The sequence below is a fragment of the Narcine bancroftii genome, chromosome 6 (genome assembly GCF_036971445.1).
Source record: "Narcine bancroftii isolate sNarBan1 chromosome 6, sNarBan1.hap1, whole genome shotgun sequence".
Classification (NCBI taxonomy): Eukaryota; Metazoa; Chordata; class Chondrichthyes; order Torpediniformes; family Narcinidae; genus Narcine; species Narcine bancroftii.
This window is the reverse complement of record NC_091474.1, coordinates 123,572,979-123,590,881: the sequence shown is the minus strand read 5'-3', so window position 1 is coordinate 123,590,881 and position 17,903 is coordinate 123,572,979. Positions and strand designations below refer to the sequence as shown.

General features: G+C 42.4%; 1 protein-coding gene across 5 annotated transcripts in view; it reads left to right on the top strand.

The window, feature by feature from the left end:
• The window catches only part of elp3 (elongator acetyltransferase complex subunit 3), a 147,886-nt gene that overhangs the window by 65,930 nt on the left and 64,053 nt on the right, over positions 1-17,903 (top strand). For all 5 annotated transcript variants that reach the window (XR_011340272.1, XM_069885914.1, XM_069885912.1 and 2 more), the window contains 2 exons: positions 357-483; positions 7,478-7,671. Coding sequence is in view for 4 of the 5 variants with exons in the window: in XM_069885914.1 (XP_069742015.1) it covers positions 357-483; positions 7,478-7,671 (321 nt within the window). In the remaining variant the exon portion in view is untranslated. The remainder of the gene's footprint in view (positions 1-356; positions 484-7,477; positions 7,672-17,903) is intronic.

Below are 17,903 nucleotides of genomic sequence, written 5' to 3'. Positions count from 1 at the left end.
GTCCACTAGTAATCACTGGGTGTCAGAAAAGCTGTGAGCATAATGAGAACTCCCATCTCAAATTGAGCAGTTGGGTGTGGAGAAAATGGTATCACTTTCAAACCATCTGTCTACACATGCTTGCCGAAATCCACACCTGAAACAAATCTGTAAAGATTGATTTCTGGTCAGAATGGTGGCTGACTCTGGTAATGTTTTTAATTTTCAAAATGTTCTTAGTCAATGATTCTTGTAAAATATCAGTTGGATCCACTTGATGCTATTTGATTGTATCTTGCTGATGTGTGTCTCTTGGAAACTCACTGCAGAGAGCTCATGCATTGTCAAGTTAATACTGGTTTCTCTTCTTTCTTCAGGGGTCACACGGTGAAAGCAGTATGTGAGTCATTTCAGCTGGCAAAGGATGCTGGCTTTAAAGTGGTGGCACACATGATGCCTGACCTCCCTAATGTTGGTCTGGAGAGAGACATTGAGCAGTTCATTGTGAGTGTTTGTCCCTGTGATCCTCCTTTGTTCCAATATTCATGTAATGGTATTTTTGGTCTGTACCAGAGGGCGAGAACTGGGTGTTGGTTTGGTGCACCTTGTTTGAATTCTGGAGGCAAGGTTATAGTGACATCAAGGCACATCTGACTAAATGTGATACCAAAGTGGTCATATAAAATTGCCGTCAGTCAGAATTGAGCAGGGACCATTGATTGTGATTGTACCCAGAACGTAGCAAGATGGTTGTGGTTATTAGAGATGAATCACCCTCTGACCCAGTGTCTCACTATCTGAGTTCCTTAGGTTTCTGTTCCCAGAACAAAACATCTTCAGTGGCTTAATCGATTTAGAATATTTACATTGTCATGAAGTCAGAATTAAGGATGTCCACCATAGTTCTACCAGCTAGCTGACATCACCTTAACTATAAAATTCTTGACTTGTGAGGGTAAATGTTCTGAAGCAGCGTGCACAGATCTAACCTGGGGATACATATGTCTTGCTACTTTTTAGGTTTTAACCATAATTGATCTGAACTCATGCCCACTTGAAATCAATGGACACAGATTCAGTTTACATGTGATGACCTACCCATATGATTAATTCAAACTTCCATGTCAGTCACCACCTCAAATCACAGTGCTGTTGGCTAGGGAGATCCAGGATTTAGACTCAATGAAAATGGTGGGATGGCAAAGTATTTCAAAGAATGTGCAACTTGGAAAGGGGCATGGAAAGGGAGACGTTTCCCTCCACCTGCTTTCAGTGTCCTTGATTAAGACATGGATTCAGATGTTGTTAGAATAATCTAGGCAAGTCACTTCAATATATTTTTATTGATGGCTCATTCTGCAGCCACGTTAGAAGAGTTGAAGAGAGTAGGTGGTTAACTGGATGGGTGCCAATGAAGCAGCCTACATTTTAAAGGGTTACTGCTGATCTGGCAAGGAGTTGTAGAAGCTACACTCCTTGAGGCAAATAAATAGTATTTCATCACACTACTAACTTATGCCTTATGTAATAAAAGGTCTTGGGGTGTTCGAATGTGAATAACTCCCTGCAGGTCACCTTGTCCCTTATCTACTGCTGTTACTATGTCATGGTTGTTGCCAGTGACTCTCAGAATGTCGATGCTTCCCACCTGTTATCCTTGATTGAATGTTCAGGCCTGCACGTGGGAATAAACGTGCTCCAGGTGCTACTGCATGCAGGCTTCATTTGTCAGGAGTTTCAAGTGGAATTCAACTTTGTACAACCATCAGCCAGTATCATTCCTTCTGATATGTCGTGGAGTTATTGGTGAAGCAGCTGAAATGGTTGGCCTAAGAGCACTACTCTCAGGAACTCCATGGTGATCACTCAGATTGTTGTGGTCAGATACATTGGCAACAGATAGTTTGGAAAGTCAGATCAAATAAGTTTATCCCTTCTATTGATTCATTCCATAAGACATAGGAGCCAAAATAGGCTATTCAGCCCATCAGTCTGTCCTGCCATTCAAGCATGAACTGATGCATTCCACTCAGCCCCTTATCCTTATCTCTCCCCTTATCCTTGATGCCCTTGCTAATCATACTTGCTGTAAACCAATTCTGGCATCTCAAAGTCAAAGTCACTTTTATTTGTCATTCACATCATAACTGCTAATGCAATGCACAGTAAGGACGAGATAGCATTTCTTCAGGACCATGGAGCAAATTTACATAAATAAGAGTTGAATATTAAAACATGATACCATAAAAATCCATGATATACTAGTGCATGCATGTTTTAGGAATTGAGGAGTCTGATGACGTGGGTGGGAGGGGGGGAAAACTGTTGCACGGTCTGGACATGTGGGCCCAAATGTTGCGGTACCTCCTTCCAGATGGCAGAAGGGAGAAAAATCTTCACTTGTGGACTCACCTTTCAGGTGGTAGCCCTAAAAGGCTGCTTGCAGCATTGTCTGTCCACCTGAAAGGGCCTATTTATATACACTCTGGCTCTGATGGATCAAGACAAGAGAGTGTGAAAAGTCCTTCACAATGTTATTTGCCCTCTGCATGCATCACGTGTCATAAATATCCGCCACAGTAGGAAGAGAGGCCCCAATAATCTTTGGTGATCTCCCTATCCTCTGCAGGCTCTTATGGTCTGAGATGGTACAGTTTCCAAACCAGGCGGTGATATAATTACTCAGAATACTCTCAATACATCCTCTGTAGAACATAGTGAGGATGGAGGGTGGGAAATAAACTTTCCTCAGCTTTCGCAAGAAGGAGAGGCGCTGCTGGGCTTTCTTGGCTATTGAGCTGGTGTTAAGGAACCAGGTGAGATTCTCCACTGAGTGCACACCAAGAGACTTGGTATTCTTGACGATCTCAATGGTAGAACTGTCAATGATCCCCACCGGGCCCTCCTGAAGTCTCTGAACTTCAGACTTCGGCAAGCTCAGCCAGTTCACTCTCAGTGATGACCACCAATGTCCCTTAAAGTTTAGTATACCCTTGTATTATGGCGCAAATCATCCATAGAACATTACAGCACAGTTCAGGCCTTTCATCCCACATTGTAACATAACATAACATAACAATTACAGCACGGAAACAGGCCATTAGGCCCTTCTAGTCCGCACCGAACCAAACACCCCTTTCTAGTCCCACCTCCCTGCACAATGCCCATAACCCTCCATCTTCTTCTCATCCATATACCTGTCCAACCTTTTCTTAAATAATACAATTGACTCCGCCGCCACTATTTCTCCCGGAAGATCATTCCACACAGCTACCACTCTCTGAGTAAAGAAGTTCCCCCTCATGTTACCTCTAAACCTCTGCCCCTTAATTCTTAACTCATGTCCTCTTGTTTTAAACTTTCCTCCTCTTAACGGAAATAGTCTATCCACATCCATTCTGTCTATCCCTTTCATAATCTTAAATACTTCTATCAAATCCCCTCTCAACCTTCTACGCTCCAAAGAATAAAGACCCAATCTGTCCAATCTCTCCCCATACTCCAGATGCTTAAACCCAGGCAACATTCTGGTAAACCTTCTCTGCACTCTCTCCTCTCTGTTTATATCCTTCCTATAATTAGGCGACCAGAACTGCACACAGAACTCCAAATTAGGCCGCACCAACGTCTTATACAATCTCAACATCACCTCCCAACTCCTATATTCCATGCAATGATTGATAAAGGCCAGCATACTAAAAGCCTTCTTCACCACCCTATTCAAGTGAGTTTCTACCTTCAGGGAACGATGTACCGTTACTCCTAAATCTTTCTGCTCTTCTGTATTCCTCAATGCTCTCCCATTTACCACATATGTCCTATTCTGATTCTTCTTACCAAAATGAAGCACCTCACACTTATCAGCATTAAATTCCATCTGCCATTTTTCAGCCCACTTTTCTAAGCAGCCCAAATCCCTCTGCAATCCTTGAAAACCTTCTTCATTATCCACTATTCCACCTATCTTAGTATCGTCTGCATATTTACTAATCCAATTCACCACCCCATCATCTAGATCATTAATGTATATAACGAACAACAATGGGCCCAATACAGATCCTTGAGGCACACCACTGGTCACCGGCCTCCAACCTGACAGACAATTATCCACTACCACTCTCTGGCCTCTCCCTTTCAGCCAATGTTCAATCCATTTGACTATCTTAAAATTTATACCTAAAGACTGCACCTTCCTAACTAACCTTCCATGTGGTACCTTATCGAAGGCCTTACTGAAGTCCATATAGACAACATCCACTGCGCTACCCTCATCCACATTCCTAGTCACCTCTTCAAAAAATTCAATCAGATTGGTCAAACATGACCTTCCTCCCACAAATCCATGTTGAGTGCTCCTGATCAGACCCTGTCTATCCAGATGTTTATAAGTACTATCTCTAAGAATTTTCTCCATTAATTTACCTACCACAGACGTCAAACTTACAGGCCGATAGTTGCCAGGCTTCCTCCTTGAACCCTTTTTAAATAACGGAACCACATGCGCAATGCGCCAAACCTATTCCATAGCAATCTAATCCTTCTCTTCACACGTAAGTCTCTATTTTTCTTGCATCCATGTGTCTATCCAAGAGTATTTTGAATGTTTCAATTTGTGCCAGCCCACTCCACCAGCCCTAGCAATGCATTCCAGGTAACCACCACGCTTGGTGTTGTTTTTTTTTTTAAAAAACTGTCGTTTCCCCTAAATTTTCCTCCACTCACCATAAACAGATGTCCTCAGGTATTAGCTATTCTGACCCTGGAGAAAAAGTCACTGGATGTCCACCCGATCTAAGCCCCTCATAATCTTAAGAAACATGAAAGTCTGCAGGCACTGTGATTGTAGTCAAACTAAGGCTGGAGGAACTCAGCCAGTCTTGCAGCATCCATAGGAAGTAAAAATATACAGTATTACTGACCTTTTTGCTCTGGGCATCATAATCAAAACTCTTTGTGGCATTGTATTCAGCTATCTAGTGTTCTAATCTTCAAACTTTCCACCATTTTTATAAATCTCTGCGTCATTTGTGCCGATCAAAGTTATTTCACAGGACCATGAGAGAGGCAAAGAAAATCCCTCATCCCCTCTCCCCTCTTGCTGTCATCAACATGATCTATCAGGGTTGTTGTTTGAAAAGGGCTCACACAATAATTATGGACTGCTATACTCCATACACACCATCTTTCTGCTATTCCTGTCAAGAATGAGATACAGGAGTATTCGAGCCAGAACCATCAGGCTGAGAAACAGCTTTTTCCCCATGGGCAGTGGACCGCTGAACAACTGAATTAACTGCTCGTACAAACCCTCCGAGACTCAACCATTATCTATTTTGATATGTATCTTCTGCATTTGTATTATTTCTTTGTGTGTTGTTGTCTAGATGTGTGTTTGCATGTTTTTGCACCAAGGACCAGAGAACACTGTTTTGTCAGGTTAAATTGGAAGATATTGAGCTTGAAACCACCAGTAATCCTATGCCAAGCTCTGCCAAACTGGAATTTGCTAATTTGAGGCTTCAATGTTAATTTTACCTGCTCATGCTCACATGAAGCACCTTGGACATTTCACATTAAAATTGCTGTATAAAAATACAGCTTGTTTTGATGGAGATGATTGAATTGACAATAAACCAGAGTTGGGATTAATGGTTAGACCCAAGCAAATCTGTCTGATTAAAATGAATAAGAAAATCTTTGCTATAAAGAAGACTTCATCTGACTGTGGCAACAAATTAGCATTAGGCCCTTTCAGGTGGCCTGAACACCCCAGTGTAAAGCTATATAATCTCCCCACTTGCTGCTAAAGACGTACTCACCTGAATGCAGCAGAAAAGCCTCCAAGGCGCCGACGCCAACTCTCCTCGGGGAGGGATAATAGGTGGAGCCCTGGGCTCCACCAAAGCACTTGAATGTGCAGCCATTGTAAGCGGCTGCCAGGGGTGGGCTTATGACTCTGTCAGCCAATGACCCAATTCCCCACTGCCTGACAGCCGCCCCCACCCCGCTGCTTGACAGCCGCCCCCTGCCCCACTGGGGAGGGAAGGTTGGTGCAGTACATCGGGATGGGCAGCTGGTGGGGGACATTGGGGCAGGGGTGGCCGGTGAGGGGCATTGGGGGATGGCTGGTGCGGTCTGTACCGGAGCCACTCTCTGCAGCTCAAAATGCAGCATAACAATGGTGGTCTTTCCTCCCCATAATCCCCCACGCAGCTGGAACTGTTGTGGGAAACACAGAGCGGTTCCACCTGCATGGGGGGATTATGGATAGGGAAGACGTCCATTGGTATGCTGCATATTTATGACAGATGGCCCTATGGCACCAGTCACCCGCCTCCATCAGATCCAGAGGCGCCTCTGTATATAAATAGGCCCTTTCAGGTGGACAGACAATGCTGCAAGCAGCCTTTTAGGGCTACCACCTGAAAGGTGAGTCCACAAGTTAAGATCCGCTCCTGCCTCTGCCCTCAAGGAGGAGAGTCCACCCGAAAGAGCCTACTGAAGAAAGGTGTGGAATGGGTCAATTAGTGTTTCTGGATCTGCTCAATTAGTTTTGTACAAAAGAAAGGAAACCTTGGTTTTAATTTGCTGCCTCAGGACCAAATATAACCACTGGTGGGAGGGAACAGGGCCCAAATTATGCATAAATTGGTCCTTTTCTGTCTATCACTTCAAATAGTTGGAGGAAATGTGTTATGTTATGCTCAGGCTGTGAAGTATTTGCTAGCATTTGATAACATTTCTTAGAGTTGAAGGGAAAGAATCATTCATTTCTCCAGTGTGCCACAGTTTATTTGCTAAAATCCTCAGCAATCCTTGTATTATTTTGAGATTTGACTATTCTTGATTGGCCTTCCACATTCTCCAGATTTCTGATTCACGTGATCCAATTTGTACCATCCTGTTTGACAATCATCTCTGTTCCTATTGAATGGCTTCAAGTTAAGCAATGCCGGAGTATATAAATTATCAGCCTTCCTTGTAGCTTCCTATCAGTATCTCTGAATCATGTACCTAATTGCCAAGGACCTGAGCTGTGGACTTCCCGTCTGAAATGGATCCCTCCCTGCCTTGTATGACCTTTTAATACATCCCAGTGTAATTCTTTTTCTTTAACTCAGTGAAATCATGCATAACTCTTGTCTTACTACAAAAGTACCCAAATGCTACAGTAAGAATTTTGGCAAAAATGTACATTATACAATGTGTAGAACAATAAACATCACATTAATAAAGTTATTGCAGATAATATTGACCGTGTTTATAAATGTAACATTGTAATATAATCCTAGTTTGTGTTAAAATATTGCCTCGTTTTTTACTTGTATCATACCCAATTAAATTTTCAAACTGCTTAATAAAGGCAGATTTTAAAAAGAACAGCCTTGTGGGCTTGATTCTCAGAGTCTTGGCAGTTTGTATTAGCTTAACAGGGAACTGTACAGAATGACCATGTTGGTTCTATTCCAAGTGATTTACAGTGTTTCTTGTGTTTTAGGAATTTTTTGAAAATCCTGCTTTTCGCCCCGACGGTATGAAACTGTACCCTACCCTGGTGATACGTGGCACGGGACTTTATGAGCTCTGGAAAACTGGCCGATACAAGAGTTACTCACCTAGCACACTGGTGGATTTAGTGGCTCGCATTCTCGCACTCGTGCCCCCATGGACACGTGTATATCGCGTTCAAAGGTACATCATGGCAACAGTTTTCTTTTCTATTTTCTGTAGAATAAGACTAGAATTTGCACTGTCATTGTTGAAAATATGGAGCCCATACTTATATTTCAGTCAAGTCAAGCTACACAGTACTAAATATCTTTGTGACTTCACTGTAAATATTCTTCACTTGTATTATACCCAATGATGGCTGCACTTCTTTCATTCAAGTTTATTCTCTTGTTCATCTGATGGCACTCCCATTATGGAGCTTCACTGAATCTTTTTCCAAGTGGAGCCCAGTACAAGCACATAGAGTATTTGGTTCCTGCTGCTTGCTGCACCATACAATAACACATGGATAGTCTTTCTCTGCAGTGCCACTATTTTTTACTGGCCTGTATCATTTGATTCTCAATATATCTGAAGCCCATCACTTTGTCTTGTTCTTATTATTTAAGACTTTTAAAAGCACATCAATGTATACATATTCAATAAAGCTACAAGAAAAAAATACATGAGGTGTGTGTCTCCCTCCCTCTCTTTCCCCCCTCCACCCACCCTCCCCCTCAGAATATGCCAAAAGGAAAGAAAGAAAGTTTGGAGAATGTAAAAAAAAAACATAAAATCCCAATACTAATAATAATGGAGCTCAGGAATGGGCTTTAACAGAATGGGCTTTAAAATTTTCAAACCAATATAAGTATGGGCTCCATATTTTCCAAAAAAATTGTTACTTATTACATAAATTATGTTATTTTCTCAAGTGGAAAATCTCTCCGTCCCTAAATCTGCATCTGATTTCCAAGAAATAGCTACGCATTTCCTAGAAACAGCTAAAGCAAGTAGTAAAAATTCAATTTGATACATAGTTAACCTTAATTTAGATTTAATCACTTTAATATTACCCAATAAAAATAACATTGTCCTGTGGGAGTTTAACCCTAATATTTTCTCCAAAAAATTTCCTACCTCTAACCAAAAAGGTTTTACTCAAGAACACTTCCAAGTAGAATGCAAAAATGAACAAACTTCCTGACCACATCTAAAACATAAATATGATAATATTGGATTCATTTTTTAAATTTTTTGAGGAGTTGAGTATAATTAATGAAAAAATTATATTGATCCAATTTATACTTACATTAATAATTTTTGTCATATTTTCTTTACTTAATTGGTTTCAATCATTTTCATCGATTTGTCTATTTAAATCAATCTCGATTTATGGATTCCTAATTTAGGATCTTTTTGAAGTAATTTATACATTACCAAAATAAACTTATTCAAACTGCCCTTACAAATCAATAATTATAATTAATTCTGCCTAGATAATATCAAACTAGGACCTAACATCAACCAAGAATGCCGTATCCTGATAAAAACAGAAAAAAAGTATTATTCAGGACATAATATTTATTCTTCATTCATTCAAAAGTAATAAATCTGCCAGTTTCAAAACAATCTTCTGTTTTCTTAATCCCCATTCTACTCCAACTCCTCAAAAATTGATTATCCATAGAAAAAGGAAGGAGTCTATTTTGATATAAAGGCATTTTTCAAGAAATTAGACCTTTTCCATCTATTTCATAATCTATTTTATGCCATAATTCAATCAAATGTTTCAAAACAGGTGTGTGTCACATTTGTGGCCCGAAATGTGAAGTTAATGAAACATTAAACACAAGTTTTATCAGGTAAACTTCTCAGTGGCTTTTTATTTTCCCGTTTTCCTTTGTTCTCCTGCTTGTGTTCTTATCTCTCTCTCATACCACGTGACTTCCGGTACATCTCATACATATTCATTATCATGACATCCCTCCTTTAATCAGAAATAAACTTTACCTTCACTTACCAATATCCCTCGGAAACATACAAACATCGTAACTAATGGTAATACTATAACTCAACTACATAAAATTTACTTCCTACAGCACTCATACATGCACTTTATGATATAAGATTAAAATACTGTCCCAAAGTTCTTATTAAAACTATGGCACAAAGTCTTCGTATCGTTTGGGCACTTTCCGGTTTCGTTTCGGCCTGCCTGCGATATTGTCGTCGCTTCTCGGTTGTTCACTCTCGGCGTCGGAAATACTGCTCGCCACGGCTTCGGGTGTTTTTGGCGCTCTAGTCACTTCATCAGGAGTGCTGGTAACTGCCTCTGGAACATCATCAGGTCTCTCAGTTTCAGCATCTCGTATTGGCCTTTCAACCACATCGCTCGATGTATCTCTGGACTGGTACCTTTTTACACCTGATACATTTCTTTTATACAGGACTCCAGTCGGAGACTTGACTGTCACCATACTGCCACTTCTGGATACGACAGTATAGGGTTGATGGTAATAAGGTGTGTCTAGCTTACCACCAGTTTCATGCCTCACTAGAACATTATCTCCTGGCATGATGTCTGAGTACTTGGCTCCACGTTTCGAATCTGTGTACAGCTTTGCTGCATCTTTCTTTTCAGCATCATGGTCCCTCATCTCCTGGTCGTCTCGGATTTCCTTTATTTCTGGCATTTTTGTGCGGATTTTTCTCCCAAAAAATGCTTCTGCAGGACTTTTTCCAGTGATTGCATGAGGCGTTGCTCGATAGACAGCCACATAAGATAGCAATGCTTATCGCCAATTTTGTCCTTCTGCGTGTGCAATCCTCAATCGTCTTTCAATGGACTGATTTTGTCTCTCTACTTCTCTGTTGGCTTGCGGCCATTTCAGAGTTACTTTATGATGGTGGATACCTGTGGTCCTCGTGTATTCCGCAAATGTCTCTGAAATGAATTGTGGACCATTGTCAGAGTATAATGTAACAGGTAATCCATATCTTGCAAATATCTCTGCTAATGTTTGTATTGTTTTTTCAGTGGTTGTGGACTTCAACACCACGTACTCATAGTATCTGCTGTAGTAATCTATCACTACCATAATTGATTCACCCGTCGGTAAAGGTCCAAGAAAATCAACAGCTTCGTCGATCCATGGTCCTGTCGGAAGTTACGTACTCCGGATCGGTTCTGGCGGATTACTCCTACTTGTGATTTGACATCCGTGACAAGTTTTAACAAATCTCTCTGCGTCTTATCACAACCTGGCCACCATACCTTGGTCCTGAGGTTTTGCTTGGTACCAACAATACCTAGGTGTCCTTCATGCGCTAAGGATACGATCTTCGGTCTCAATCTTTGTGGTATCACCAATTTGCAACCTCTTAATACACACTGTCCAATGCAACAAAGTTCGTCTCTAATGGGAATGTAAGCCTTGTGAGTACACTTGTCCCATTGTCCACTCTGTATGCATTCTCTTACTTCCATGAGTTCTGGATCACGTTCGGATTCTCTCTCGACTTCCTTCGTAGTCACAGCTTTCGGTGTCGACTGAATAGCTATGAAGCATACAAAGCTCTCTGTTTCTGTTCCCAATTCTGACTTGGATTGTGGACCACCATCCTTCACCAATCTGGACAGCGGATCAGCAATGTTTGTTTTCCCTGCAATGTGGATTACTTTATATTTGTAGGGTTGTAGTCTGAGTACCCATCTCTCTATTCTGGCACATGGTTTGGATCTAGGTGCATAGATCACCTCTAATGGCTTATGATCTGTGATGAGTTCAAATTCAATGCCGTATAAATATGCATGGAACCTCTCACAGGCCCATACAAGTCTGAGTGCTTCTTTCTCTGTCTGAGAGTATCTTCTTTCCACATCAGATAACGATCTGCTGGCATAGGCAATGATTCTTGGTCCTCCATCATGCATCTGGACCAACACTGCTCCTAAACCAACTGGGCTGGCATCAGCTATGACTTTGGTTGATGCCGCCGGATCGTAATATCCAAGAGTTTTTGCATCTGTCAGGCTTTGCTTCAGCGCTGTGAACGCTTTCTTCTGCTCAGATCCAAAATGAAATGGTACACCTTTCCTGGTTAGTTTCCTTAGTGGTTCTGCCACTGTAGCGAAATTAGGAATGAACTTTGCACAAAAATTGACCAATCCCAGGAAACTCCTCACCTCTGTTGCGTTCTGAGGTGCACGTGCCTCTTCAATAGCTTTCACCTTGGCCTCTGCAGGGTTTAGTCCTTCCCGTGTAAGTCTGTGTCCCATGAAGTCCATTTCTGACACACCGAACTGGCACTTGTTTCCATTCACGGTAAGGCCTGCCTCCTGTAGTCTAGATAGTACACGCCTCAACCGTTTGTCATGCTCTTCCTTCGTTGGTGCATGGACTATGATGTCGTCAGAAATGTTGGCAACTCCAGGAATGCCTTGAATCACTCGATGGATTTCATACTGGTAGATCTCCGAAGCTGCATTAATTCCAAATGATAGTCTCTTGTAACGATACAATCCACAGTGAGTCACAAATGTTGTCACATCTCGGGAACCTGGATCCAGCTCTAATTGATGATAGCCCCATTTCAGATCAATTTTTGAGAATACCTTGCTGGTAGTTAGTTCTTGAAGTATTTCCTCCACTGTTGGTATAGGGTGTCGTTCTCTAATTATAGCTTCATTGGCCATTCTCATGTCAACACATAGTCTTATGTCGCCCTTTGGTTTGGGCACAATCACTACTGGGCTGACCCATTGCTTCGAATGTTCCACAGGTTCAATAATGTCTTGTTCGATCAATTCTTTAATTTTGGCTTCGACTTTCCCACGAAGTCCAAACGGAGTTCGGCGCATTGGTTGTGCCTTGGGTTTGACCGTTTCATCTACCGCTAGCTTCAATTGTCGACCTTTCAGCTTTCCTACTCCTTGGAAGACTGCGGGGAATTCTTGCTTCATATCCTCGTATGACTGAATTGAATTGGCACAAGCTCCAATATGAAGTATTGCCAGGTCTTGTGCTGTGCTTCTACTCAGCAATGGTTCTCCCCTCTCTTCTATGACAATAAACTCTGCTTCGGTGTACTTATCTCCAGCTTCAACAGTTGCAGTAAAACATCCAATGGTCTGCAATGGCTTGGTTGCTGTGTATGGATACAGTTTCTTGGAACACTTCTTTGAGGTACAGATGATCTTTTTCCTTTTCAACTTCTCCCATAAATGTCGATCAAACACATTACTGTCACTGCCTGAGTCTACAATGACCTGAACTGTCACTCCACCAATGATCACTGGGACCTTCTCATGATGTACTTCATTCAACGTAAATTGGTAACAACTCTGTCCCTCCTGGGTATCATCATCGTCACCGTCTATCTGGCGAATGGTATCTTTCTTTCCAGGATACTTTCCTTTCCCCCAGGCTTTGCCTTTGGAAGTTGTACTCTTCCTCTTCTGGTCTGCATTGGACTTGCTTTTGCACTTCTTTGCAAAGTGGTCCTTACCTCCACATTTTCTGCAAACTTTGCCTTTGGCCGGGCAATATGGGTCTTTTCCAAAGTGACCTCGGTTTCCACATCGATAACACTCCACGTCCTGTGTCGGCGTATATCTTGGCTGATTATGGCGATGTGAGAGCCTCTTAATTTGCTGGCTTGAGTTGTCTTTCAGGGTCATGGTATGAAATTGCCCTTCAACAGCCTCTAATGCAGCAGCAATGGTTAAAGCATCGGTGAGTTCCAACTCACTCCCTCTTTCCAGTAGACGTCTTCTGAGTTTATCTGATCTGCAGTGCTATACGACTTGATCCAATAATTAGTTGTCCAAATCAGCTGGCATGTAATTGCATCCAACAGCTAGCTGGCGTAGTCTCGTCACGTACTGAGCAATTGTCTGGCTATCTTCTTGTCTCGTTCTCCGAAACAAATGGCGTTGAAATGTAGCATTCGGTGTCACTACATGTGTGCATTTAATGCATCTACCGCTTTCCGGTACTCATCCTTTCTTCCAGTATTCAAAAGTGTTTTAAATGTTTCCCGAACTGCAGGTCCAGCAGTGAAAAGAAGTAACGCCCTCCTCTGCGCTTTTTGTTCAACTGTACCGGTATCTAGAAATAGGCCACGACTGTCGGCATAGGATTCAAATTCTTCCAGCCATGCCTTCCACTTCACACTTACAGTGCTTGCATCACCCGTTGGGTCAAAATGAGCAATTCCACTATGTGTTAGAAAGTCACCGTCTGCCCCAGCCATGAGGAAATATTCCAGCCCCAAAAGTACTGAGCAAAGAGAAAATTCTTATCACCTTGAAGTTGTCTGTAATCCTCTGTAATCTTGTTTAGTCTTTAATTTTCTTCAAGCTTATCCCATCCTCGTCGCCAATGTCACATTTGTGGCCCGAAATGTGAAGTTAATGAAACATTAAACACAAGTTTTATCAGGTAAACTTCTCAGTGGCTTTTTATTTTCCCATTTTCCTTTGTTCTCCTGCTTGTGTTCTTATCTCTCTCTCATACCACGTGACTTCCGGTATATCTCATACATATTATCATGACAGTGTGTCTCTACTTCCTATTAACAATTTTGAATTCTATTTATAAATAAAATCCTCCATACAATTTTCTCCTATTTTACTCAATTCTGTTTTAACCCAAGCTGGAGTTTTATCTATATCAAACATCACATTAGTAAATTTCAATTGAGCTGCCTTAAAATGGGGAAGTTGCAAACCTCCTAATTCAAATTTCCAAGTCAATTTTTCCGAAGACACTCTAGCCATCTTTCCTTTCCTTAAAAACTTTTTAATACTTGAATGTAAATCTTTTAAAAAAAATTTTGGGAATCCAACAAGGATATATTGAACAGTTGGAGAAATATTCATCTTTATACAATTCTGCCTACTAGAGTTATAGGCAAATTATTCCACCTATTCAAATCTTATTTAATTTTATTAAGTAAAAGTAAATAATTCAATTTATATCAATTATTTAAATCATTATCAACCTTAATCCCCAAAAACTTAATTCCATCCTCTGGCCACTTAAATCGAGCAAATTTTCTACATTGAGGATAATCACCCTTAACCAGGGGCATAATCTTACTTTTGTCCAAATTAATCTTATAACCTGATATTTCACCATATTCTTCCAATCTTATATAATTGAAGCAAAGAATTTATATGGTCTGTCATATAAATCAAAACATCATTAGCAAATAAATTAATCTTCTATTCCTCTTGACTCACCTTTATACCCTTAATCTTAGAATCTTGTCTTATTAACTCTGCTAAACGTTCTATTGCTAAAACAAACAAAGCTGTTGATAAGGACATCCTTGTCTACTTAATCTAGACAATGGAAAAACCGTTACCCATCTGTTTGCCCTCTGCAGGGCCAGGCTGAGGAGGGGCTGCTGACTGGGCTGAGTGGTAGTTTGACGTGGAAGCTCTCGAATAGTGCGCTGGTCTGAGACGATGTGGTGGCCAGGGAGCTCGGTCAAAAGGTCAGGGTGGCTTTTGGGGTCCATCAGGTCAAACAAGCCTCTCGCTTCCTGTAAACAGGACACCACTGCCGCCATGCCGCCTGCACCTCAGCCGAGCGGTTCCGGGTATCGGGAGGCACTGTACATGCCTTGGGGTGTGCCCTAATGCTGGTGCCGAGCTTCAGCAATAGAGCACAGAAGAGCCGCAGATAGAGGCAGCCAACAGCTGTGGTGCACTCCCTGTTGAACAGCATCTCCTTCAGGGCGCAGACAACGCTTAGGAGGTCCAGGACTAGGCAGACAGAGGCACTCCAGGGCAGCTGGGCTTCGGCCCCTGCCTCCAGCCTCCAGGCACAAGTGCTCATCCAAGGCATTGAGCAGCAGGTGTATGATGGCCATGGCTAAGGCACTGTCACCAGCCAGCAAGCGCTAGATGTGGCAGATGTTGGCATCGAAGGGCAGCGGGCAGAAGAGAAGGCAGGAGTCTGCCTCAGCTGTATTGTGCACAGCCAGCACGGAGATTAAGTGGATGATGAAGAGTCTGATGTGCTCTCCTGCAAGTGCACAGACAGCACCTTGATGATGTCTGAGTCCTGGCCCTGGAGATTGGAGCCACAGGATGGGATGATGACATTCATGACAGTGGACATGGCTCCAAAGCAGATGGGGACGTGGTCATCCAGCCTCTCTAAGAGGAGAGGGCAAATCTGGTGGTGAGGGAGGTGCCTGCATGTGACTTTGACCAGCTCAGTGCAGAGCTGCAGGAGGAGCAGGCCATCAGGCACTGGTGCCAGGTGCTGGCGCCTTTCAGGTGCTCTACCAGCTCATCGGTCCAGCCCTCGGTGACACCCTAGCAGCATATCGCCATCTGTCACTGACCCCCTTCCCCTCCAGAGTTCACTGGAGCGCCGTGGTGGCTCAGTGTGGGAGCAGTGGCGATCTTCGTTGCCCATAATTCCCCACGCTGCTGAAACCACTCTGCCAGATCCAGGGATATGTAGAGAGCGTCTCCAGCTGTGTGGGGGATTATGGGTAAGGAAGACGGCCATTGAACCTGCATTGAGCTAGCCACCGCCTGCTTCTCTCCCACTAGGTGCTGGGGGTGGCCGAGAGTCACCCTTACACCGAAGGTAAGAGAGGTCGCCCATGGGGATGAGGATGATGATGAGGTGTGGGGGGGGGGGGGGGGAACGAGACTGGGGGATCCCCCTTGGAAAACGGAGAATATTTGTTTAACATTTTTATAACTCAAAACATCCAGCCTCCAAAATCACCGCAACTTAACCTTATTTAGTGTCAACACCCTGTCTGTGCGAAGGGCCATTTCAGGGGTATGTATGCTAATATTTTACAGGAAATGAATGTTACTTGTATGTAAAAACCATATTTGATGAGCAGATGTCATCTAGTGAAAAAAGTGCCAGTTTTCGAGATTGCCAGTGTTTGGAATCCCGGATAAAAGGTTAGGCACCTGAATTGTGTATGTCCTTCCAAAATGCAGCACTTCACACTTTTCTGCATTAAGTTCCATCTGCCACTTCCTGACCCATTTTTCCAGCTGGTCTAGATCCCTCTGCAAGCTTTGAAAATATTTCTCACTATCTACAACACCTCCAATCTGTCTGTCATCAACAAACTTGCTGATACACTTTCCCACATTGATACAGACAACAAACACAATGGTCCCAGCACTGATCCGTGAGGCACACCATTAATCACAGGCCTCCAGTCTGAGAAGCAATCATCCACTACAACTCTCTGTCTCCTCCCATTCAGCCAATTTCTAATCCAGTTTACAACCTCTCCATGGATACCTAGTGACTGAACCTTCTGAATTAACCTCCTGTGCGGGACCTTGTCAAAGGCCTTACTAAAGTCCATGTAGACAACATCCACAGTCTTTCCTTCATCTACTTTCTTGGTAACCTCCTCGAAAACCTATAGGATTCATTAAACACAACCTATCACACGCAAAGCCATGCTGACTATCCTTAATCAGCCCTTGACTGTCCAAATACTGGTATGTACGATCTCTCAGGATACCCTCCAATAACTTAGCTACCACTGACGTTAAGCTCACCACCCTGTAATTTCCTGGTTTACTTTTGGAGCCTTTTTTTAAACAACGGAACAACATGAGTTACCCTCTAATCCTCCAGAACCTCACCCATGGATAAGGATATCTTAAATATTTCTGCCAGGGCCCCTGCAATTTCTACACTCACCATCCTCAAGGCTCGAGGGAATATCATATCAAGCCTGGGGGATTTATCTACCTTTATTCACTGTAAGGCAGCAAGCACTTCCTCCTCTTTAATCTCTACATGTTCCATGCCACTACTGCTTATTTCCCTCCCCTCCTTATAACCATGCTAGTTTCCTGTGTAAATAACTATGCAAAAAAACCTGTTTAAGATGTCCCCCATATCTTGAGGCTCCACACAGACGACCACTCTGATCTACTAGGGGACCAATTTTGTCCCTTACTATCCCTTTACTTTTAACGTACTTGTAGAAACCTTTTGGGTTTTTCACATCATCTGCCAAAGCAACCTCATGTCTTTTTGCCTTCCTGAGTATTTTGTTACATTTTCTATACTCTCCTTGTACCTAATTTGTTCCATGTATACCTGCTATACATCTCTCTTCTTAACCAGATCGCCAATATCCCTTGAAAACCAAGGTTTCCTATGCCTGTTATCTTTGCCTTTAATCCTGTCAGGAACATGTAAACTCTGCACTTTCAAAATTTCACATTTGAAGGCCTTCCACTTACTGAACACATCCCTACCAGAAAACAACCTATCCCAATCCATTCTTTCTAGATCTTTTCTCATTTCCACAAAATTGTGCTTTTTTCAATTTCTAATCTCAACTCGAGGAACAGACTTCTCCTTCCCTCTCACACTCTCTCATAATTAACTTGAAATGAATGATATGGTCACCAA